The sequence below is a fragment of the Penicillium psychrosexuale genome (genome assembly GCF_028828465.1).
Source record: "Penicillium psychrosexuale strain IBT 29551 chromosome Unknown utg000002l, whole genome shotgun sequence".
Lineage (NCBI taxonomy): Eukaryota > Fungi > Ascomycota > Eurotiomycetes > Eurotiales > Aspergillaceae > Penicillium > Penicillium psychrosexuale.
Genome location: NW_026643187.1, coordinates 4,942,570 through 4,965,933, shown reverse-complemented (window position 1 = coordinate 4,965,933; position 23,364 = coordinate 4,942,570). Strand labels below are relative to the sequence as shown.

The window sequence follows — 23,364 nt, the reverse complement described above, 5'->3', positions numbered from 1 at the left end:
CACGTGACTCTGAATACCGGGGAAGTGCAGGGATACTTACCTAAAGTAGTTTAGTGGGAGTGCGCAAGTAAGAGATGTGCGTGGTCTTTAACTGCATATGCATCTTTCTTGACGACGTAGGACTTGGAAATCTGATCCATTTGGCTCAAAATAAGATTGAGGACATCAGAAAGAATAGTAGAATGGTATCTCTTCAGATATATTCCTTCCTACAACTAAGGTACAATCTGCGATATGACTACTCACGCAGTATGTAGCCTAACGTGCACATAAATGTCAAGTCGCATGTAACGAGTCGAGACCTCTTCTTGAGAACAATATGGGCAAACTCTTGCTTCATGGAAACAGTGATAGCGTATCTCCTGTTTCATTGTTTAATCCAATCGCTCTTCTGTCGCTCATACATGTGTCGGGATATAGATCGGGATATGATATGCTACATTGGACACTAGTTCTAACTAGGTATAGCCCGAGTAAGCATAGGGTAACCTCGGGAAAACACCACGATCTATGATCCAAAGGCCACGCACAATCATATGCCGCTGCAGCCAGGTACAATGTAGATTTATACGATTTATAGTAAGATTATTATTTATGGCCGTAGAGGCTTCTGGCGGCTGGTCAGATGGTATTGAAAATTCGGTTTAGAGCCTCTTCTATTGGTCGCTATGGCATGTTTAACTTCGTTGAACAGGAACATAGATGAGAGAACAATATATAGATTGTTAACTCTGGCTTAAATGACCAGTTACATATGTTTCCATAACAGACTGGAATATACTCGTGGGATGTTCCAAAGTGCTAGACGAGAGGACAACTGGAAGTACAGAGTAGAAGGCGATGTTTCGGTCACGTGGGACGGAGCTTCCAGCTCGTAAGGGCGCAACACCGGAGCTACAAGCATCATCTCTATCATCCTTTTTCATTCCGCGAATCTCACGTTGTCAAGCGCAACAAACCTGCTCAAAGAAATTTTCTACCAACTAACCTATTAATATTTTAAATTGACTCACCGGCCCCCCAGCCTCATTCGTCATCATGTCCGGCCTGCTGAAGCCCGAGAAGGACTTCACTAAGGATGCCGACAAGCTCATCCCGGAGGCGGAAGATCTCGCAAAGGTACATCCGGACACGATATCCATATCAAAGCTGATGCTAACGTATATGATTCTAGACCGATGTCCAGGGAGCAGTCGATAAGCTGCTGGGCTTGGAGAAGCAATCCAGACAGGTATGACGCCGAGTGCCACTCCATTACTGCTCCACCCAAACTAATCAAGATTCTCTTATTCAGGCATCCGATCTTGCCACTACATCGCGACTCCTGATTGCCATTGTCACCATCAGCAAGAACTCCGGCGACTGGAACCTTCTGAACGACCAAGTGCTGCTCCTATCTAAGAAACATGCCCAACTCAAGCAGGCCACAACGAAGATGGTGCAGACGGTGATGACATTCCTGGATGACACACCCAGCCTGGAGGTCAAGTTGTCTGTTATCGAAACTCTGCGCACAGTGACCGAGGGAAAGGTACGCTGAGAACCATTGATCTTGACCGAAGTGGTGCTAATTCTCGCAAAGATCTTTGTTGAAGTAGAGCGTGCCCGCGTTACCCGCATACTTTCAAATATCAAGAAGACCCAAGGTGATCTCACTTCGGCAGCAGACATCCTGTGTGAGTTGCAGGTGGAGACATTTGGGTCAATGACGAGACGGGAAAAGACAGAATTCATTCTGGAGCAGGTCTCTTTGTGCATTGAGCGCGGAGACTGGACCCAGGCTCAGATTCTCAGCCGCAAGATCAACAAGCGGTACTTCAACCGCAAGCCGAAGAGGTCGGCTGAGCAGATCGAGACGCTCAAGAAGGAGGCAGAGGAGCGAGAGAAGACCCGTGGGCCTGATGAGGCACCCATAGAGGTGGATGACGACGTCACAGATCTCAAGCTTCGTTACTTCGAACAGCAGATTATCTTGGCCAACCATGATAGCAAATATCTCGAGGTTTGCAAGAACTACCGGGAAGTCCTGGACACGGAAGCAGTCGAGAACAACCCAGAGCAGCTGCGTGCCGTAAGTAAACTTACCTGTCTCAAATTTAGGTTGCCACTAACCCAACTATAGTCACTCGCCCGCATTGTGTACTACGTCGTCCTGTCTCCCTATGATAATGAACAATCCGACCTCTTGCACCGCATCAAGCAAGACTCACGGCTGTCACAAGTCCCCGAGGAATCCCGCTTGTTGAAGCTGTTCACCATCCCCGAGCTGATGCGCTGGCCTATGGTCGCTGAGCAGTTCGGCCCCCATCTATGCAGCACAGACGTGTTCGACGCCGAGCCAAAGCAGTCTACGGAGAACCAAGCAAACCAGAGGTGGCAAGACCTGCGGAAGCGTGTCATTGAGCACAATGTCCGTGTAGTGGCCAAGTACTACACTCGCATTCAAATGGGCCGTCTGACCCAGCTTTTGGATCTGACCGAGGAAGAGACGGAGAAGTACATTAGTGATTTGGTCACATCGAAGACCATCTACGCTAAGATCGACCGACCCGCGCGGTTGGTCAACTTTGCCAAACCCCGGGATGCCGATGACGTTCTGAACGAGTGGAGCAGCGACATGAAGAATCTGCTGGGTCTGCTCGAGCGGATCGATCATCTGATCACCAAGGAGGAGATGATGGCCCGTATTCAGCCCACTCGCAGTGACATGGGCAAGGCGCATTAAGTTGTTTGAGATGAATGTGGAGGACTTGGGCGCGGGGATTGCTGCCACCGCGTGTAAAATAATTCGCCGGTAGACCCATGAGTAGTGAAGTCGCAGCATTGACCTTTATATGACCCATACACAACAAATTTCAGTCTCATGACAGTACCAATCATCAAGTCTTTATTCTTAGGGTAGGGGTGTATATGTGCTACATGTAAGCATGGTCTAAAAAATCTAAATCTAGCTCCGTCTATATGTACAGCCTTCGTCCTCAAAATGGCAAATCCATGTCATTCACATCCTCTTCCACCTCCTTGGCCTCATTCTTCTTCGAGAAGACGCCATTACCATCCATTTCATCCCGAATAAAAGTCAGAGCAGCATCAAGATACGGCCGCTTACTCGGCAAGAAGTGACCACCAGGATGGAAAACAACCAACCCATTCTTGTCCGGATCACCAGCACAAGCCTCAACCAAACCCCGACTCCTCACCTCCTCAACAATCGCATCCAAAGACCCAAGCACATGCAACACAGGCGTCTGAATCGCCGGCTCATAGAAAGCCCTGTACCGAGCCCCAGGCGCCCTAAACCCACAGTAAGAAATCGCAAACTTAAGCGGCGGATGCTGGAACCCGTCCTCCGCGAACGACGCGGGGAAATCCATGCCCGCGCCCCCCTCATCGCTTATCTTAGAAAAGTGCTCGAACGATTCCTTCCGGCCGGGCTCCAGCAGCGAGGCGACCATGGCGGCCAGCGCCGCGCCCTGCGAAAACCCGATCACGCCGTCGAAGGGGCCCTCTTCTTTCAGTGTGCGCGCTACAGTCGCGAACCCTTCTTCGATGCCGGCGTATAGCGGCGGTATCGCGCTGGTGGAGTGCCGCCACCAGCCGTAGGCTTCGATTTCGTCGTCTGGGTTGACTTCTGGGGAGGGCTCGTAGCCTGGGATCTCACTGGGCTGGAGGCGGATCGGGCCTGTTGGGTATGCGGCGGAGACTTCGTAGAGGGGCAGGGACTTTTGGAGGTGTTTTACCAGAGCGCGGCTGCGGAAGTTGAAGATGCTGCCGGACTGCGTGTAGCCGTGGAGCATTAGCAGTTTGAGCGGTTTCCGCGTTGTGGTTGGGGTTGGGGTGGTGGGGGCCATTGTTTCTAGGAGGCGGGTTTGGGTAGGTTTGAGTAGGAGGGATTTTGAAGGCTGGGAGCAGAGGGATGCTTTATACATTGGAAGAGGAAAGAGTAGAACCTTGGAAGAAAAGGACGCTTTTTCTCCGATGTAAGCCCGATAAGAGATAAGGAAGAGGAAGGCGGAGTGCGGGGGTCCTATTTAGGAAATTCCAAATGTAAACAGCTTCGTCACATCAGCAAACATCCGATTCAGGTCTCAATTCTACCTTCCATTCTGACAAATACCATATACAACCTGCCATCATGTCTGATACTATCAACATTCAAGACATGAATGCCAAGATGCAGGCTCTACTTGAGCATGTTCCCCCCTACAACCCCACCACGCAGAAATATAGTAGTATGTTGCTAACAAGTTGAAACAGTGCCTTTGAAGCCCACCCTCAGTGCAATCCCCCTAACCGGCACCCAACAATCTACTTCTTGTACGACTTTGTTCGCAACAGCCACAACCAGCTGAAGGCTGTCGACGCTGCCAAGTACGCTGCCGGCGACAACGCTGCCAAGGTAGCCGTAGACGAGATCGATGGCCGCAATATGTTTGCTAATACGCTTATCAATGACACTACTGGAAAGCTGGCCATGCTGACCGGCGGCGACCCCTCCAACCCTGTTGATTTCGGCCCCGAGATCAAGGCCAAGGCGCTCATTTTGATTCAGTAAGAGTTCAAAGCTTAGTCTTTTATTTATTTCTACATATCCATCCAAGGGGATGGGAAGATCAAGACGAGCTAGGCTGGGCTTTACTCTGCTTGAGTTTCTATCTTCTCTTCGTTACTGGCAACTCTTGTCCAGGGGCTTCTTGTACACAAAGTACACAAACAGAAACGTATCATGACATATCCATATGTACATACAACCTTGATTGAAACTAGGGGCTCAGTTTCTTTTGATCCTTCAAGTTTTGGTATTTTTCTTCTAATATGCACAGAGGAGAAGAGGGTGCCTTCGGTTTACGCGTTTGGGAGGGATCCGTCGTGTTAGAACGATCTGCGAGGACCTCAGCGCGAACGATTCTGTGATACAAACAAGACATTGGAATACGTGGGGAGATCAAGTCTAGGAGTTCAACTCGGCTATGGCTATCTACATGTATTCCGTGGGACTTGTCAAATGGCAATGAGAGCCACGACTTCAGGAACATCCACGAGAACGCTCGGTTTGATATCTGATGCAGACCTACATGGACCTCATAACAATGGTAATGTTATGATCCCTGTGGTAGGCGAAGCAGCATGTGCTACGGGTCTCTCTGTCACGCTGTCTCGGGGGGCTACGGTGAGATGGTGGTCAGAGGGATGGGGAGGAGAGAAGAAGAAAGGAAGAAGAGAAATGGGGGGAGGGGCCCTTTTATACCCTCAACAAACGGTGCCTTCCTCAAGGGCGACACCCTCCTTCGCACCTTCCTTGTCAATGTCAATGTCAATGTCACATCGCACCTTCCAGTTTACATTGTTTGCCTTCTTTATTTACATCTGTCACAGAGGAAGGAGCGACATTGGCTTCAGGGCATTATGTCAATTCCTTGTAGTGCAATTTCGGGTTTCGTCTGTAGTTCTTTAATAGCAATATATATGTAAATGAGTGTTTATATCTTTTCCCGAGTCGCTTCTCGAGACATCAAACTATTCGCAGGCAATTCTTGACAGGGATTCCCACCCATAACATATATATCCCTGAGGTGGTATACATTCTACAAAGGTTAACAAGATAGAGTATCAGACAAGATAACAAAGAATATAAATTTGTCTCGTCACTTTGAAACCTACACCAAAGCAGACAAGCGCAGTGCGCGAGGTGGGGAACACCGGGACCCGCAGTCATCCTGAGGGGTAATGATAACTACATCCTTAGGAGGATACAGCTTATATCTGTATTGCAACTCTTGTTTAGGACAATCGAGTTCCCCAGGTAATCTTAGACTCTCGGCATAGAGGATATTGGATATCTTATGGTACAACTACTCCGTCCAACGGTATACAGTGCTTGACAGTGTCGAGCTACGGTTATACATCTACAACTGGCAGCCATGTGAGGTACAACTCATGATATAGAGGTGTAGAACCCGATATACAGTAGTCGCAGATACATTTAATACACCAAGCACAAGAAAGCAGAAAATCAAAACATAAAACAGAGCACAAAGTCAAGCAAGGTGCCTTTTTTGTGCCAGATATCCGGAACTCCCTTAGCAGAATGCTAGTTGCTTTTTTTTTTGAATCTTTTGTGGGGGTCATTGACAGGGTCGGGGCACTCCATCTTCTATCTGTCATAACGCGCAAAGAAAACAAGAATTCAACGCTGAGATTTTAATCATCACCGTGAAATGCAAAAGAAAGAACAAGCAATGGGTGGAAATAGGATGAGAAATGAGCCCAAAAGGCCACATTCAAATTTTGTCTTCTTCAAGAGGGGATCCAGTACACTGATATAATATGGAAAAAGAGCCATATCACATCATATGCAAATCGCATCCCCTCACAACCCAACACCAGTCGAAAAAACAGTTAAGAAAAATGTCCGTGTGGTTCGGTAGGGGAAGGGTGATATTGAAAAAAAGGTTGTTTGGTATGTGACATTTTGAAGCCCGGTAGGAAGAGAGAAAGAGAGAAAGCCCAGTATATGGAACTGGGCCAGAATAGCAACTCTCTTCCCGAAACACCGAAAACCGAAGCCGAGACGATCAAAAAAAAGGTAAGAGGTCAACCCCGGGTCTTGGTATTTTCATCCTAATTTCTCTCCATGCTAATTCTCTCTTTGACGTTTCAACCGGAACATAACAAGAAAAAAAAGTTTTTCATTCGTTTCTCGTTTACTTGCGGCGGAAAGAGCAACCCTCGGTCAGACGGGCCTTACCACCTGTGGGCTGGCAGAGGACGGTCGAGCAGCCGGCGCAGATGACGACGGTCTGGGCGTGGGAGAAGACGGTAGTGATGGTGAAGCAACCGGGGCACTTGACGTCCATGAAGAAGGAGCGGGGCGAGGGCACAAGGGTCTGTAGGCGAGAGAAGTTCAATAATCAGCCATCATTGTTCATCCAACATTTGATTTCCATTTCCATTTCCCAGAAGAATTCCATATCATCCTGTCGTTCGGTGCCTTTCCCATTTGCTCCATGGTGAGCATCGGAGGTCCAGGTCCAGGTCGAATATCCAGGTTTCGCCCCTCGTCGGGTTGATATTTTCACTTCTTCTTTCGTGTTTCTTTCGGGGGTCGGTTGGTTCATACCTTAAGCTTGTGCTTACGGGCCTCGGCCTGGGGGGTGGGGTTGAGGAGATCGACCGCGAGAACCTATCGAGGACAACATGTTAGCGTCGGTGGACGTTGAATTTTTCGAATCGACAATCCGTATGGGTCTTCCATGTCCGTGTGTATCGCATCGAACAGGGACCGAGCGGAAAAGGGCGAAAATGGGCTTACCATCTTGACGAGTGAAAGTCGATCAGCGAGATAGTTGATTAAATGGCGCTGATGGCGATGGCCTTGTGTGATGCGGATGAGGTGGTCTTCTAAGAGAAGTCTGGAGGGATTTGGACCGGTTTGGGTGGAGGTAGGGCTTTGTGCCGCTTTGTGCCCTCGCTTGTCCTTATTCGGGAAGGCGGCGAACTTTCCACCAATGAAAGGCTGATGAGGTAAGCTACTGAGGTAAGCACGCGCGCAATCGCTGGTTCGAGTGGAGACATGGACTCGCTGCGGCAGGCAGTCAGGTGCTTCGACTTTCTTCTACAACAATCTCGAAACGAACGGCAATATTACAACTCTCATATTCTATCGCTATAACGCCACTCCAAGCTACTTCTATGTGCCGAAGGGAAACTAAAGTATGTACTGGAAAAGTCATTAGCCAGGCATCATTTGTCCAACGCGCTCTTCAATCCGGATACCCGACTCCTCCTCAATTGAGCTGTTTCGCCTGTGGCGAAAGAGACTGAACTGCCATTCCCCACAAGCCCATGAAACACTCACGACTGCGCCACCAATCGCGCCACATCCCTTTATTTGGTCTTCTTCGACAAACCGGTCTTGCGCTCGGTCTCCTCGACGAAGGGGTACTTGATCGTGAGGCACCAGATATCGACATAGTCGCATATCGTGGTGATGATATCGAACTGGAAGAAGATCAAGATCAGCAACTTGTCGCGCGCAGGGGAAACATGAAGGAAACATACCACGAAGCTACCGTATATACCGACAGCCAGTCCCAATAACCCGAACACGAATGCCACCTGCCCAACACCATACCCAAGCACAGGGGCGGACCACAAGCCGAACAGCGCACCCGCGCTGTCCAAAACACCCAGAGCGAGCGGGTACAGCAGGACGTTTTGGTAGGGGAAACTCGTCTGAGTGAGGTGGCCGATGATAATGCGGCCAACAGAGTAGGCATTGACGAGACTCACAAACAACCCGAAGGGGATGGTGTAGTTCTCCAAAATCATCGGATGCAGGTATAGGTAGGCGAAAATGGGACTCCAGATGGCTACCAAGGGCAGGAGGCCGTACAGCGGTGTGAAGGGATCCTGGCCTCGCTCGCGACGCACCTTCATGACGTGCATGATACTCGAGCCGATGGCGAAGCAGAGCACAACGGAGCCATACACAAGATACCATTGTGTGAAGGGCATGTTGTACACCTGGCTTGAGAGGAAGCTAGGTTTCGGCACGCCGATGGTCTCCAGCATGGACTGGTGCCAGAAACTACCGCCACCCATGTAAGCGGTGAATAGGTAGACGGTGCAAAGAGTGAGGATTCCCTCGACGGGGCCGGAGATCACGCCCAAGGTGAGGATTTGCGTGTAGTATTCATCCCATGTCTGAACATAGAAGGTGATGGTTGCTACGATTGTCAGAGACTATTTATGCGTGGAAGGGCAGGGGAGGGCTGGGCTTACATCCGAATAGAGCGATGAAGGTCATCCAGGACTGGCCCATGTTCATTGCCGAAGCGAAGACCAAGACGCTGAGACCGGTGTTGCATGCATCGACGCCTAGTAACGTAGAAACAAATAATCAGCAATCCATGAACTCCAGCGTTTTATACTATCTTCAGTAACTCACTGTGATCGAAGAGTTCGCCTAACGGGCCACTCTGTCGGGTTCTCCGTCTAAACGCAGTCAGTATCTAAAGCACCCTCAACTGTCTCAGGAAAAGTGTAGACATACGCCTGCATGCCATCTACGGCATCGAAAGTCTGGTACAGGAACAAGCCAATCGCACAACTGGCATAGACCCAGGGCGGGCAGTCCGTATCCAAGTTCGGGTTGTACCACATGACGGTGACGAAATTAATTACCACGAACATGAAGCCGGTGAGGGTGATCTACCGAAGCGAGCGAGATTAGGATATTTCTTATACGTGGCAATTGTAACAGTGTCTCATGGGCAAGACTTACGGCATTGGGTCTGTGGACGCGCAAAAAGAAGAATCAAGTCAGCCATGTTCCATGTTGCGTTGCGTATAGTTCGTCCGGGTATTCAGAAAAGGCCACCAGAGAATGTATAACCCATGCATGCATAGTCCGGGGAAAAGTAAGGGGAGGGAAATACTCACGCCATGCCCATTGGGAAGCAAGGAATCACGAATTTGTTGTAAAACGGCTTGAGAACAAACCGGCTGACAGGCGAGTGGTCGACTCCAGCATATTTGTAGTTCTTCAGATTCGCCAATTCATGTTGCCGGATGTACACCATTGTTTCGGTTGTCTTGCGCGTCGGTGAACGCGCGGATATCTATTTTCTGGGTACTCGGTTCGGACCTCGAGGCATATATTTGGTGGAGTTGTCGGTGCCTGCCAATACGTGCTGTTCAGGCAATTCTGCGAGTCGTAGACGCACGTTTAGGGCCGAGAGGTGATAATGAAGGAAATCGGAGAAGGTATCGCCGGGAAAGGGTACTGGAAACAAAGGGAAGAAAGAGAGGATGAAGAAAGGAAGAAAAAAACGTCTCCGTTAGGGAGGAACAGCCGTAGACAGGAGTCTATGGAGGCTTGATATTAAAGATCGGCGTTGAAGAGAGAAAGAGGCCACTTGGGTATTTTGTTGACTTTTTTTTTCTGCCGGCGGAGAGAAGTGACGAGGTCTTAAATTAGTTTCGAGATGGATATACGCTGGATTTGACTACAAACTTATTCCCTCGGTTCTTGTCGGCTCAGAATCGACGTGTAGGTCGATATTCAACCAACGTATCTGCCTACGAGTCCCAAGCGTTGCCAATGAAAGGCCTCAAGTTGACAGTAACAAAAAGTGGGGTTATCCGAGAGCCTTTGCTTAGGACTGAGAGTGAGATCCGTGCTCAAATAATACGGGGAGAAAGGGGTCTAACTAATAGGTAAGAAAGAGGTTTGATGCTTGACTAATGGATTTGACGCTTAATGCCTAGGTCACAATACAGAATTGGATGCAAAGGGCCTAGTTCCCTATACACATGCATCCCGACAGTAGATAAATAAGGGTATGAGGTAAGACCAATCTCGGGAAATACACCTCGCAAATTTCGGCTCATTCAAACAATGAAGATTCCCTGGACGCCAATATCCAAGGAATAAGCCAAAGGAAACGTTTCAGCTTTCTCAATTTAGCCGACAGGGCTCCAGGGCATAGGAACAAGAATCCGACTCTTCATGGTCTGGATCAAGGGAACAGTCTTGTGAACCGTTTCGGCCCAGCCTTGGACGCTCCACGACTGCTCGCGGCAGATCTTGCGCTCCTCCAAATTGGCAAACTGCCACAGGTGGTGCACCGTGTTTAATTCGCCGATTTGCACGAACCATGCGCCTACACCTTCCATCACTTCGCGACGGGCTTTCAGGCCACGGCGCCAGTGTGTCTCCCACTCCAGAAGATTGCCCGGGTGCAGTGTATACGACCGAAGCTCAAACAGTCCACCGAGGCGGCGAGGCGGGCTCGTGGGCCAGAACGAGAACTCCTGCATCAATGAAGTCTTCTTGCTCTTAATCAGGCTCTTGAGTTTGCCATCAAATTCGCGGAACTCTGGGTGTTCCGAGATGCTGTGAAGAGAGTCGTGGTAGCCTTCGTAGCGTTGGTATTCCCAGATGTGGACTAATTAAGCAAGGAAAGAGTCAGCGCACAGAATGGTTGGGTTATTTGATCGTGATTTACCAAAGGTATCATTGTCGCCCACTTGCGTCCGCCAGCTGCCCACCAGGTTGACACGGTTCTCCTCGGTACGCGCCATGCGAGGGTACCACTGGCCCACCAGATCCACATATTCATCGACCTTGTCGGGCTTCACGTCGTGCATCACGATAGAATGAACGTATTTGCCGCGGGCTAGGACCTCTGAGAAGGAGCGTTCCATATCCTTATCAAAATGCTGGCCCTCCTTGGTGCCGTAGATGAGCGAGGACAAAGGGCCACGTTTGGCCAGACCATCTTGGTGCTGGTCATCCCCTAGATAGCGGTGCGTTGAGAGTGAGCCTAGGCCTTTGTGATCAAGTGGCGTGGCAGCATCGAAAGGGCGGATACTGTCTTGACTGCTCGCATTGCTCACTTGCGGAGCAGTGGGAGCGTACTCACGGAGGGGGGAAGAAGCAGAAGCAGAAGCATTGACAGACTGACTCTCTTGCTTTTCTCTTCTCAAACGAGCCTGTTCTAAGTTCTCGCGGAACTCCTTCTGCCGTCTGAGGTACTCCTCAGTCGACTGGGCTGTAATATCTCGAATAGAGGGAGAACGATAGGCCACAGCTGACGAGCTGAAGGGTCGCAAGAGGGAAGTCACGGATCGCGCTGAGCGGGCTGCGCGTGGAGCCAACATGATGGTATGTGGAAAGAACAACAGAAGAGAGCTTGACAATGAATCCGACGTTGGCAATAAGCTAGGTACAATATAGGATCAAGGGAGCTGGGAGAAGAGGTTTAGGGTGGGAGATATGGAGAAACAAAGTAAAGAGGGGGGAGATAGAAGAGTGGAGAGGTAAGTGCAGGGATTAGGCTGGAGTTACAGGGAGAGGAGTTGAAGAAGGGGGCGATGATCGGGTGGATGTGTACGGAGTACCTTTCGGATCGGAGAGTATGGGAATGTCCAGTACCAGTAATGAAAGCCAGGGAATATTAGCTGAATATCTATAGAATTAACCTGCCCCAGTTGCGAATTGATTACAGTGTGAAACACCCCGAGTCAATCGCAATGCTGTTGAGTCGCTGACTTCAAATGGTTGCAGCTTATGTGCGGGGAGGGAGCTTCCCCAAGTTTTCGGTAGGGGAGTAATTGTGACGAGGGGCGTTGGTACCACTTGGCTCGGTTTACAGCTGATCTCGCGCTAAATGTGGGTAATGATGACATCGGCGAGATGTACTCGATACTATTGGACTTCTGCAGGGATCTGTACATGGATAGCGTACTCATACTCCGCACATCGCCACTTATTATGAGTATTACAGAGCTGTGGACAGTCGTTTTCTTGTACTCGAGCGTAATATCATATAACAATAAGATCCAATATATCTGCCGCTATGACGTTATCTAGTGTCTCCACGCTATTGCACACCTAATCAGTGTATGTTGTACACTGATTGTATACTGCTCTGTGTACACTTGCCTAGTGCTCTCTGCTGTGCCCAATAATAAGCACAGAATAACCAATATCCGTAAATCGGAGCGTAACCTGCAAGCTGCCTGGAAGTTGGAAATCCACAGGCGTGAAGTGATGACGTTGTTGGCCAAACAGTGCCTAAGCACACCGCCCGGTGGGCAGATCTCGATCTTCTCCCGAGGCTCTACCTTCACGATTACCGTTTTTGGTTCTCAAATCTCTAACATGGCCGAATCACTCAACCCCCCGCTGTCTTACGAGGCATCTGCCACCACCACTCATCCCCATGTCGCTACCTCGTTGCCATCCGAGGTCGTCTCGTGCCTTAAGAACTCCCGCTTCGTAAGTATAACACCGTTAAACATATAACCAACCCACCAAGCTAACCTCATATCGCCCAATCAAGCTGCACCTGGCAACATGTGATGATAAAACACCCCACATCTCACTGATGTCCTACACCTATCTCCCCTCGACCCCATACGACCCCCACCCCACCATCATCATGACCACAAACCCCGCATCGCGGAAAACAAACCACTTGCTGTCCAATCCGCGAGTCTCACTGCTGGTCCACGACTGGGTGTCGCATCGCCCACCCACCCGGGCCCCGACGCAAGGTGACCGCGACGGCTCTCCACCACCCGCCGCTACCCGCTCCTCCCTTGCCAGCCTGCTGCTCAACCTGAACACTAGCGCGCTGTCCAGCATCTCGACTACCATTACGGGCGAGGCGCGGTTCTTAGAGCCCGGCTCGGAGGAGGAAGCGTGGTGTAAGGCTCGTCATTTGGAGAATAATACTTTCGAGGAGGAGGAGATCAATCTCTTCGGCCAGCAGCAGCAGCAACAGGATCCCAACGCGAGACGGCCTAGCGTTTCCATTGACACCGATGTGCGACTCGTTACTGTAAGAGTCACCGAGGGTCGCATTGCGGACTGGAAGGGTGGCGTGCGCGACTGGGCTCTGCTTCCTGCTGAGCAAAACTCTGAGCTGGTCAATGGCGTGGCATCTCCATAGTTTGGACTTTAATTTCCATTGGATGAATGAATTAGTGTATAGCAATGGACTTATGAATCCTACCGCATTAGTACTATTCCCCGCCAAACTGTACCATTTGGCTGTTAGATTTAGACCACTCTACGCCAATGTATGATTCCCTTTGCGCTGATTGGTCTAAAATTGTCAGCTTAACAATTGGCTTGGGCTCGCATGTTAGAGGAGGCATATCAACACAAACAGCTGTCGATATGAAATAGTAGAGAATATAGAGGCCATTGGCATGTGCACTTATCAAACCTTATCGGAGCGAGCTCACAGCTTCTCCGCAACAACCGGCCTCGTACTCCGTGGAAAACGCAAACTCTTCTCCAACCTACAATGCGCTGAGAAATCCGATCCTTATATACCGAAAACCTCACCATATCTCACCATCAAAACCCCAAAATGAGACTCGCACACCTCCACCTCCCCCACACAACGCCCTTCAGCCGCGTCTCGCACCTCCAACAAGCCCTCACAACCCGGCTCCTCGCACACAAAAAGCTCACCTCCCCAGGCTCAATATCCTCCCAAGAGCTGAGCAACCCAAGCTCCACCCTATCCAAAACCCCACCCCCGCCCCCAGACCCAACAATCATCACCTTCACCCCAAACCCCGTCTACACGACCGGCCGCCGCGACCTCCCACCCTCAAACACACGCCCGCCCTCCCCAACAGACCCAAACTTCTCCCTCCCCGCACCGCTAGAACCCATCCGCTCCCTCTTCGTCCCGCACGGCACGCATCCCGCAAAGGCAGAGTACCACCCGACCCTCCGCGGCGGACAGACAACCTACCACGGGCCGGGCCAGATGGTCGCATACACGATCCTGGACCTCAAGCGACTGGGCCTCACGCCGCGATGCCACATCCGTGTGTTAGAGAACAGCGTCATCGACCTACTGAAAAGCTACGGGGTGGATGGGTTTACGACGGAAGACCCGGGCGTGTGGGTGAAGCCTGGGCTGGGATCGGGATCGGGATCTGAATCGGATTCGCAGCCGAGGAAGATCACGGCTGTGGGGGTGCATCTGCGTCGCAATATTAGCAGCTTTGGGGTTGGGCTGAATGTTACCGATGAGCCGATGTGGTTCTTTAAGCAGATTGTCGCTTGTGGGCTGGAGGGCAGGGAGGCGACGAGTCTGCAGGGTGTGGGGGTTTCGGGGTTGGAGATTGGGGATGTTGCTGATGCGTTTGTGGAGAAGTTTGTTGGGCGGGTTAATGCGGATTTTGCTGGGAATTCGCTGGGGGAGGGGATTGATGAGGTTTATAGGGTTACGGAGGAGGATTTGATGAACGATACCCGTCTAGTATAGGGCTATGTTTCTGTTGCTTGGGCGTGCGATGCTGTTTGATAGCTCGGCTGTAGAAAATATTGAAACAAAGTACCAAGTCTGCAAAATCTAAGAAAAATTGCATTTGTGTATCGTAATTAAGAGCCAAAAAACCACCTCGCTGAAATGCTCGGAACAGGGAGATCCAGAGCTATGCAATCATGCAATCAACATAGACCAATATCTATGCGGTCTGAATGGAGCAGACATAGTCTGCCCGGAGAAGAAGAAAAAAAAGTCGAAAGCAAGCTCAGAACACCTAATGCATGGGGGAATCAACAAACCCAACCGGGAGAGACGGAGAAACGTGGTGAGAAACAAGAAAAAAAAGCAGATGGCGAAGAAATAGGCCTTTCCAGGATAGATATCCAGCAAATAAACGAAGGCCAATATGGCAGACATAGAGCGATACCATGTGTATCAAAAACAGACCGCAATGCATCACCTCACAGAATGACACAAGACGAGCCAGAGGACGAGCCACTGCCTGCGTTAACAGCAAGAGCAACCTTGGCAGCCTCGTAGAAGCTCTCTCTGATACCGCGATTCTGGACCGCAGAGCACTCTAGAAAGAATGTGAGCCGGGGATCGGATATACATGGATCGAAGAGCACTCACCCAGGTATTTCACAGCGCCAATCTCCTTTGCCTTCGCGAGGCCCTGGTCGAAACTGATGGTATTGGGGTTGTCGTTCATGTCCTCGTCCTTGCGCAGATCGCACTTGAGTGCGGTCAGGACCACGGGGACGCCCGGGCAGTTCTCGTTGATCTCGGCCATCCACTTCGACGCCACGTTCTCGAAGGAGTCAGGGCTGTCGACCTAGTTATCGGAACATGTTAGGTTCTATGCGGGGATGTACAGGGAGGGATTGTCGTACGCTGAAGCAGAGCATGAGCACGTGTGTGTCCTCGTAGGACAGCGCACGCAGTCGGTCGAACTCCTCTTGGCCGGCGGTATCCCATAGCGAGAGCTCCACATGTATGTTGTCGACGAAGATATCTAGGGCATGTGAGTTTCTGGGATCGTGGTCAGAGGAGTAGAGTGAGGTGATTATGTACCATGGACGTAGTTTTCTATATTCCTCCGAGGTTAGCACTGCAGGTTCAGGAGATTCAACTCCGGGGGAATGCGCGCATACCGAAGACTGTAGGCTCGCTGAGCACAGACAATAACCAGAATCAGTAACCTGCACTTGAAATATGCTCCGAAGAAGTAGGATTTCTTACTAGACCGTCGGGAAAAAGCTAATTGTCAAAGTCCGTTAGCATTGCTGTCATCATCGGGGACGGGTGAGGGGGAGATTGCGCACCCACGAGTAAACACATTCAGCGCCGATGTCTTGCCGCAGGCACCATCGCCTCTGGAATAATGTCAGACCAGTCGCCAATAATTAGCGGGGAAATTCCGATCAAAACTAACAGCAGCACCATCTTGCGCTGGACCACCTTCTGCCGGCCGCACAGCTGCATGGCGCCGAGTGATTCAGGAGACTCCCAAGTAAGGAGATGAGGGGGTAATGGGACAGTATGTCCGCGTATTATGCGTTTGGTGCGTGAGGTGGTACGCGTGTGAGAGTTGGGAGAATTAGGTGACAGTAGAAGAGAGAGGTTGTTGTCGGGGGAAGATTCCAGGACTGGCTAAGTCAATGACATCGAGCTGAAGGCTGAGGGATCGGCGAATGGCATCAGCCCCCTTCTGGTCCACCGAGGTTTATTTTTTATTTTGAGATTTGAGATTTGACTGTCAAATGGATCTTTTTATAACTGTTTCATACTATAACTATTGTATGGGTTCTTTGCGCATGTTCCTGGGTGTTTTAGATCTTGAGCGTTATACTCCTACCTTCTAGAAGGGATCGACCTAAAAGACTACCAAGTTGTATACAGCTTAGGGTCTCTTGCTTTTTTCAACAAGTCTGGCTTGGACCTATTCCTACTATGTTAAAGCTCACATTCAATTCGTTTTCAACATGTAGAGAGCCTATTAGGACTACAAATCACATACCAAGCCCCTGACGGTCAAATACAACTATCTAGGTGGAACTCTTAATTTCCTTTTTGCTGTAAATAGCCTGAGTTATCAGCCACGCCTCGTATGCTTGGAATAGTTCGTGTATGTATGTTTGGCACTTGAACCACCAGTAGGTACTCCGTAGATAGGCTGATTCGACGGAGTAGAACAATAAGAAACAAACTATTCAAGCTTAGCATTGAATGAGCATAGACCTATTGAACAAAATCATTATTCAAACACACTGAATACATTGTTCGTATACTGTCAATGCACAATGTGAATACAATTCCAAGTCAGTGCTCACTGTGCTCTCCTCACGATAGTCAAGGCGGAAGCTCGCAGCTGTTATCCGACCGAGCTTCTCCAACACTCCAACCCCACCACTTTGTCCTCTCTATCCTAACCACGCTTCTGCTGTTTTCAAACTATTACACGCCCAAGATGTCAGACGATGATGATTTTATGCAGGACTCTGCGGATGAGGAGTACGGTCCCTTGTTTACTTCACCTACCAGACTAGCTGACCGGAATCACAGTTATGACTTTGAATATGAAGACGCCGACGACGACGATTCCGGTGATATCGGAATTGAGAATAAATACTACAATGCCAAGCAAATCAAGGTCGACAACCCAGAAGAGGCAGTCGACGAGTTCCTAGGCATAGCGCCCATGGAACAAGACAAAGGCGACTGGTAATTGTTGCTTCTGGGCTGATCGCGACAATGCTAACTATGGGATATAGGGGATTCAAAGGTCTTAAGCAGGCTATCAAGCTGGAATTCAAGCTCGGGCGATACAGCGATGTAAGCTCATCTCGCTGATCTAGCTGTATAATACTGACTCCATCTTTTAGACCGTCGCACACTACCGGGAACTGCTCACATACGTCAAATCCGCTGTTACACGAAACTACTCGGAGAAATCGATCAACAATATGCTCGACTTTATCGAGAAAGGATCCGATAATGCAGAGGCGTATCAATGCATGGAGGAGTTTTACTCGTTGACCCTCGAATCGTTCCAAAACACAAACAACGAGCGGCTTTGGCTGAAGACAAATATTAAACTGGCTCGTCTGTGGCTGGAGCGCAAGCAATACGGACAGCTGGCTAAGAAGATGCGGGAATTACACCGTGCGTGCCAACGAGAGGACGGGTCGGATGACACCAGCAAAGGAACATACCTGCTCGAGCTCTACGCGCTGGAGATCCAGATGTCCTCGGAGACGAAGAATAACAAACGACTAAAGGCCTTGTACGAGCGCGCGCTCCGAGTGCGGTCGGCCGTGCCCCATCCCAAGATCATGGGCATTATCCGTGAATGCGGAGGCAAGATGCACATGAGCGAAGAAAACTGGAAGGAGGCACAAAGTGACTTTTTCGAGTCGTTCCGGAACTACGACGAGGCGGGTTCCATGCAACGAATCCAGGTTCTCAAATACCTTGTCTTGACGACTATGCTGATGAAGTCCGACATCAACCCGTTCGATTCTCAAGAGACTAAACCGTACAAGAATGACCCCCGGATTTCCGCAATGACCGATCTGGTGGACGCCTTCCAAAGAGACGACATCCATGCATACGAGGACGTGCTGAGCAAAAATCCCGACGTCCTGGCCGATCCCTTCATTGCGGAGAACATCGACGAGGTGAGCCGCAACATGCGCACCAAGGCAGTCCTCAAATTGATTGCGCCTTACACGCGGTTTTCGCTGCAATTTATCTCCAAACACATCAAGGTCTCTGTGCCCGAGGTGCTGGACATTCTCAGTTTCCTCATCCTGGACAAAAAGCTCAACGCCAAGATCGACCAGGATAATGGGACGGTGGTAGTGGAGAGTGCGAGTGACGTGGAGCGGCTGCGAGCTGTGGGAGAGTGGAGCTCCGCGCTGCGCACCCTCTGGCAAACAACACTCAACGGTGAGGGGCTGCGGGCGAACGAACCCTCGCAAGGTTCGATTTTCCAATCGAGTCTTGGAGACGAGGGTATGCGACCCACGGCGCCCCGTGCACGCAAGGACGGGCGAGGCAAGATGCCTACCAAATGGTTGTTCTAGGCTTTTTCCAACGGTTGGTCTGTAAGCGCCCTTGGTTCCACGTGTGCATATATGGCTGAGCCGCGTGGAAAACAAAAAGAGAAGAACTCACCGTTTCTTTGTTCGGTTGAGTCCTGAGAAGCAGACCCGCTATTTAGAGTTGGTCTGACAGCGCTAAAATGACGATAAGATGAACTGTTTATGTTTATGGTATGTTTTATAGATGTAGGAGTAGGGTACTAGGGTACTAGGGTAGGTATACAATATATGTAGAATACTGTATGTTGCATGTTGTAAGTCTAAATCCCTTGGTAGTATAAAGTAAGTAGGAAGTTTAACCTTGGAACCCAGGACTGCCGTAAAATATATACATCAGATAAAACAGGCGAGATTACAATCGGAAAAAGAACACTCCGATACAAAGAAAGGTAAAATGCAAAGCAACGTAAGGCCAAAGACATGTGAACACATTTCCTTATCTCCTATAGGATTGCATGATAGATGTGCATCAGCTATGGGGCCCTTGTCCCGGGCAGTTCCCGATTTCTTTCATTCTCCAGATCGGGTCCGACGTTGGATGTAATTTTGTTCTGCCGGCATATGAGCTCTATCTGCGCCTGGGCCGGTAGGAATTGAAATCACATCGAAGAAATAGGAATAGCCTATCAAGGAATAGGTTTAGGGATAGGTTTAGGAATAGAATAGAATAGAATATCCGAGGGCAGGTCGGGTGATGGACAATTCAAGAATCAAGGCACAACCACCAACACAACTAACGACTCGGGTAAAATGATAGGATTACATAGAAAGAAAGAAAGAAAAAAAAAAAAAAAAACAAAACAAAACAAAAGCCAATGCCACCATCGCCGAAAATAACGAGGCAAGAAAAAGAAAGGAAAAGCAGAAAAAGCAAAAAGGCCGTTGCATCAAATCGGGGCGCTGCACCAATCACGAGCCCAACGAATTATCCCAGTCGCTCTGGAGATTTTCGCAAACCCCGCTTTTGGGGCCTTTTGCTTTTACCCTGGGTTTGTTGGCGTTTTTCCCTTTCGCTTGGGTTTTTTATTTCTTTTCTATGTTTTATATATGTTTTATGTATGCGTTGGGCGAGTCCGTGGAGAATGATAGAGCTCCGATTAGTCCGACGCTGCAATTGGGTGGATAATAAGTAGGGGGTGATACTAGGGATTTGATACAACATAGTTAAAATACTCAATAGTAGAAGGGTTGTGCATAGGCGTAGGCGTAGCTGGAAGTAGTTGAGATAGGAAGATATACGATATACGATATACGATATACGGATATATTTCTTCCTATTCGAGTAACTATATCTATATGTTTGTGGGGTATACTACCATCGTACAACCTAACTATGTACAACTTGTGTCCAACTTCATAAATTAAAATCCAAAATCCAGGGCGTTTACGCGAGTTGTTCAGCTCTTCTGTAGGCGGTGCATGTTACTTCGTTGTTTTCTTTTCTTTTTTCTTTTTGTTCTTTTCTTTCCTTTCTTCTTTTTATTTTTCTTCTTTTTATATTCCGAACTGACTTGGTTTTGGCTGCCATTCACCAATTATCCTCCTCTTTCTCTCTTCTGTCCCCGCAAAAACTCCCTTCTTCCCCCTAAATCTCTCCTCTTCCTCCAACTCCTCCAACTCGACCTGGAGAGAATCGATTCTCTACTCTTTCAGTCTTTCAGCGTTCTTCCAGCGTTGATCTTTCGGACTCGGTCGTGGCCCCTCCGTGATTATCTCATCTGCATCCTCAAAGGTGGGCACCTCCCCCGATCGCTCTCTTTCTTTTGTCATTGTGTGTCATACACACGCCCTTATTTCCATTCTGGGGACCATCTCCTCCATTTATAATTTCCCGGAATCCATATCCGCTCTGGAAACTCAGCTCCATCCCTGTCAAATCTCACTCGTGTGGTTCGTACACCCCCTCATTGAAGAGGGTCGCTTATAGCCTCTTGGCCCATGATCCTCCTGACATCATAGAACTCTGATTTCCCATGTGATTGTGATATTCCAAGTGGACGCTTCTGGGCTCTTCATCACAAAACTTCTTTGGCATCACAGGAGTCCTAGCGGCTTGTAGTACACCTTCCCTTGACCCGTCTTACTTCTTGTATCTTCCTATTCGTCCCTATTCGTCCCCCGGGTGCTCGTGGATTTGCATTCGACCCATCAATGGCTGCTCTGCATGTTTTGCGTCTGATCGTCATGCTGAGACTCTGATAGTAAAAGCCGATCCGCTATTCTGGGACACACTGTCGTACGAGCCAAAAGTGTGAAGCCGTATTTCGCCCGAATATTCCAAAGGAAATGTCCATTCGAGCTGTATGTCATCTTATTTTCTTATTTTTTTTTTCTCTCTTATTTTATTCTCTGTCATCTAACATCCTCAGACAACATTGACATAACTGCGCACTCTTCGACTCGAATAAGCACAACTCCACCGTATGCGATGTTATCAAAACCTACTTGGAATCATTTCGGTATTCACCAGCCGTTCCCGGAAAAGCAGAATCCCGTCAATTTTTACCGGGACGCCCTTCCCTCGTCGTTTCTCTCGCCTGTAGCGCTTTCATTGTCAACTGCTTTCTCCCATCCAGTCTCCTCTCACCCCGCCAATATGAATGCGCTCTCCGCCGACGAGATGGAGCGCTTCCAGAAGCTGTCCAACAACTACCAGCCCGAAGTCCAGGTAATTGGTTTCGACTATCCTCTGCAGCCCTGGCTGATACCGTGTCGACAGGGTCCCCTTGTCTCAATAAAACAGTCTAGCCACAGCATCGCCTTGGATTACTCGAATGCGGATCCTACTCTAGCTACAAAGACGAATGTAAGCTTGGTTTGAGCCGTTACCATGTCTCGTCTAACTTGCCCAGGCGCTTTCTATCACCCATCCCGAATGCCGAATCATGAAAGGCGACGGGAATTGTGGTTGGAGAGGTATGGTTATGTCTTGATATCGTGTGTATCTTATTCTAATCCTTACAGCTGTGGCATTTGGTTATTTCGAGACCCTCTTCACCCTCAGAGACACGCTCCGTATTGAAACCGAGATCCGGAGAATGAAGTCTCTTACTTCGCTTTTGGAACGGGTCGGTCTGTCGGATTCTATCTACGAGATCTTTGTCGATGCTACGGAGGATGTCCTCAACCGAACCCATGCTGCTATCCAGAATGGCGCCCGGGACGAGTCTTTCCTCGTCGAGGCTTTTAACGAGGGCTACTGCTCTGATGCTATCATTACCCACTTCCGAGTATGTCTCGGATGATGCGCGCCATTCCCTTCCCTCCGACGTAAACTGATTCTCTCAGATCTTGACTAGTGCCTGGATGAAGCTCAACCCGAGCCGGTACCAGGCTTTCCTTCCCATGTCACTCAATCAGTACTGCAGCTCGCGGATAGACCCGGTCAAGACCGAAATCGACGAAGTTGGCCTGCAGGCACTGATCGACGGTGTAATCGAAGGCTCCGGATTTGGAGTCGAAATCCTTTACCTCGACCGAAGTGAAGGCGACGTCGTGACACCTCATCAACTGTCCTCTCATAATCCCAGTGGTGCAACAATCCGCCTCCTATACCGACCGTGAGTTTCTCCAGTCAGTATGTGTTGACCACGTTTAACATCCACAGCGGCCATTATGATATCCTTTACCCGGTCGAAACTTTGAATATGGCACCCATAGTCAACCTCCAATACGGGATGACGTCCGACTACTCCTCCTGGGACCAAGCTGCTCTCGGATTCGACGTCAATCCCAGCTTAATGGCCATTCCCAACCTGATGCAGGACGCATCCTTTGGAATGGGTGGTCCCATGTCTCCAATGCCTTCTGTCTCGCCAACTCCCGCCAGTCCATTCCGCATGTCCCCGCAACAAGACATGTATCAATCGCCTATGCCAACCCACGCGCCCATCCCGTCGGTTCCTGTCTCCCCTGCTCCACATATGGCGCCACCGTCCTCCGCCCCGCCACCGATGACTTCATTGCCCAGTCGAACGTCAGACGGCCCGCAGATCCGCCTAAACCCGTTGGTGATGAAGCCGAATCTCAGCCGATCGTTACCAGTCACGCCACCTTTCAAAAAGTAAGTTTAACTTTCAGGTCCACATTCATTACTAATACTAACTTTTCTCTTAGCTCCCCGTACAACCAAGCCCATTTCCAGAATTCCGACTTTGAACCGATCCATTGGGAACCGCATGAACGACGATAAAACTGGGCGGTCATGCATGATAAGAGCAGTGGATCACGTTGTCGCATTTCTTCTTAATGATCTGGGTTAATTGGCTCGACTCGTATTATGGTTCTGGGTTGTCAGGGACTAGGCCAGCACATCGCTCTCAAGTTATTCTGATGAAACTTACCTTTTTCCCTTTCGGGTCTAGGGTAGGCATGATTCATATCTTCCTCTTTCTTTTTCCTTTCCTCTTCTCTTCTCTTCCTCCTCTTCTTCACTTCTCTTCTCTATGATTGTC

At 49.5% G+C, this 23,364-nt stretch overlaps 11 protein-coding genes across 11 annotated transcripts; 6 read left to right on the top strand and 5 right to left on the bottom strand.

The window, feature by feature from the left end:
- Nucleotides 1-1,038: 1,038 nt before the first annotated feature.
- On the top strand, nucleotides 1,039-2,725 carry N7518_003018 (proteasome regulatory particle lid subunit RPN5; the record flags this gene model as incomplete). The annotated part of the gene is made up of 5 exons (XM_057183945.1): nucleotides 1,039-1,119; nucleotides 1,175-1,231; nucleotides 1,295-1,531; nucleotides 1,583-2,071; nucleotides 2,123-2,725. 5 exons carry the CDS (start codon nucleotides 1,039-1,041, stop codon nucleotides 2,723-2,725), a joined length of 1,467 nt encoding a protein of 488 aa, XP_057045395.1.
- A 253-nt stretch (nucleotides 2,726-2,978) lies between these two features.
- On the bottom strand, nucleotides 2,979-3,851 carry N7518_003017 (alpha/beta hydrolase; the record flags this gene model as incomplete). The annotated part of the gene is made up of 1 exon (XM_057183944.1): nucleotides 2,979-3,851. The coding sequence occupies one exon, from the start codon at nucleotides 3,849-3,851 to the stop codon at nucleotides 2,979-2,981; it is 873 nt and encodes a 290-aa protein (XP_057045394.1).
- Nucleotides 3,852-4,135: 284 nt separating this feature from the next.
- N7518_003016 (uncharacterized protein) lies at nucleotides 4,136-4,555 on the top strand (the record flags this gene model as incomplete). Its single annotated transcript, XM_057183943.1, has 2 exons — nucleotides 4,136-4,232; nucleotides 4,269-4,555. The coding sequence occupies 2 exons, from the start codon at nucleotides 4,136-4,138 to the stop codon at nucleotides 4,553-4,555; spliced, it is 384 nt and encodes a 127-aa protein (XP_057045393.1).
- Nucleotides 4,556-6,704: 2,149 nt separating this feature from the next.
- Nucleotides 6,705-7,315, bottom strand: N7518_003015 (40S ribosomal protein eS27; the record flags this gene model as incomplete). Its single annotated transcript, XM_057183942.1, has 3 exons — nucleotides 6,705-6,887; nucleotides 7,121-7,183; nucleotides 7,313-7,315. The coding sequence occupies 3 exons, from the start codon at nucleotides 7,313-7,315 to the stop codon at nucleotides 6,705-6,707; spliced, it is 249 nt and encodes an 82-aa protein (XP_057045392.1).
- A 572-nt stretch (nucleotides 7,316-7,887) lies between these two features.
- Nucleotides 7,888-9,584, bottom strand: N7518_003014 (aminoalcoholphosphotransferase; the record flags this gene model as incomplete). The annotated part of the gene is made up of 6 exons (XM_057183941.1): nucleotides 7,888-8,729; nucleotides 8,785-8,880; nucleotides 8,951-8,997; nucleotides 9,056-9,213; nucleotides 9,287-9,296; nucleotides 9,445-9,584. 6 exons carry the CDS (start codon nucleotides 9,582-9,584, stop codon nucleotides 7,888-7,890), a joined length of 1,293 nt encoding a protein of 430 aa, XP_057045391.1.
- An 883-nt stretch (nucleotides 9,585-10,467) lies between these two features.
- N7518_003013 (NIPSNAP family protein) lies at nucleotides 10,468-11,667 on the bottom strand (the record flags this gene model as incomplete). The annotated part of the gene is made up of 2 exons (XM_057183940.1): nucleotides 10,468-10,952; nucleotides 11,013-11,667. The coding sequence occupies 2 exons, from the start codon at nucleotides 11,665-11,667 to the stop codon at nucleotides 10,468-10,470; spliced, it is 1,140 nt and encodes a 379-aa protein (XP_057045390.1).
- Nucleotides 11,668-12,670: 1,003 nt separating this feature from the next.
- Nucleotides 12,671-13,463, top strand: N7518_003012 (pyridoxamine 5'-phosphate oxidase family protein; the record flags this gene model as incomplete). Its single annotated transcript, XM_057183939.1, has 2 exons — nucleotides 12,671-12,787; nucleotides 12,852-13,463. 2 exons carry the CDS (start codon nucleotides 12,671-12,673, stop codon nucleotides 13,461-13,463), a joined length of 729 nt encoding a protein of 242 aa, XP_057045389.1.
- Nucleotides 13,464-13,889: 426 nt separating this feature from the next.
- Nucleotides 13,890-14,801, top strand: N7518_003011 (lipoyl(octanoyl) transferase LIP2; the record flags this gene model as incomplete). The annotated part of the gene is made up of 1 exon (XM_057183938.1): nucleotides 13,890-14,801. One exon carries the CDS (start codon nucleotides 13,890-13,892, stop codon nucleotides 14,799-14,801), a length of 912 nt encoding a protein of 303 aa, XP_057045388.1.
- Nucleotides 14,802-15,265: 464 nt separating this feature from the next.
- On the bottom strand, nucleotides 15,266-16,289 carry rho3 (Rho family GTPase RHO3; the record flags this gene model as incomplete). The annotated part of the gene is made up of 7 exons (XM_057183937.1): nucleotides 15,266-15,384; nucleotides 15,438-15,639; nucleotides 15,698-15,915; nucleotides 15,959-15,975; nucleotides 16,047-16,064; nucleotides 16,130-16,180; nucleotides 16,240-16,289. The coding sequence occupies 7 exons, from the start codon at nucleotides 16,287-16,289 to the stop codon at nucleotides 15,266-15,268; spliced, it is 675 nt and encodes a 224-aa protein (XP_057045387.1).
- Nucleotides 16,290-17,274: 985 nt separating this feature from the next.
- On the top strand, nucleotides 17,275-18,892 carry N7518_003009 (uncharacterized protein; the record flags this gene model as incomplete). The annotated part of the gene is made up of 4 exons (XM_057183936.1): nucleotides 17,275-17,318; nucleotides 17,370-17,528; nucleotides 17,579-17,639; nucleotides 17,690-18,892. The coding sequence occupies 4 exons, from the start codon at nucleotides 17,275-17,277 to the stop codon at nucleotides 18,890-18,892; spliced, it is 1,467 nt and encodes a 488-aa protein (XP_057045386.1).
- A 2,614-nt stretch (nucleotides 18,893-21,506) lies between these two features.
- N7518_003008 (OTU family ubiquitin thioesterase) lies at nucleotides 21,507-23,102 on the top strand (the record flags this gene model as incomplete). The annotated part of the gene is made up of 6 exons (XM_057183935.1): nucleotides 21,507-21,716; nucleotides 21,763-21,826; nucleotides 21,875-22,140; nucleotides 22,199-22,470; nucleotides 22,518-22,973; nucleotides 23,027-23,102. The coding sequence occupies 6 exons, from the start codon at nucleotides 21,507-21,509 to the stop codon at nucleotides 23,100-23,102; spliced, it is 1,344 nt and encodes a 447-aa protein (XP_057045385.1).
- Between the last annotated feature and the right edge of the window lie 262 nt (nucleotides 23,103-23,364).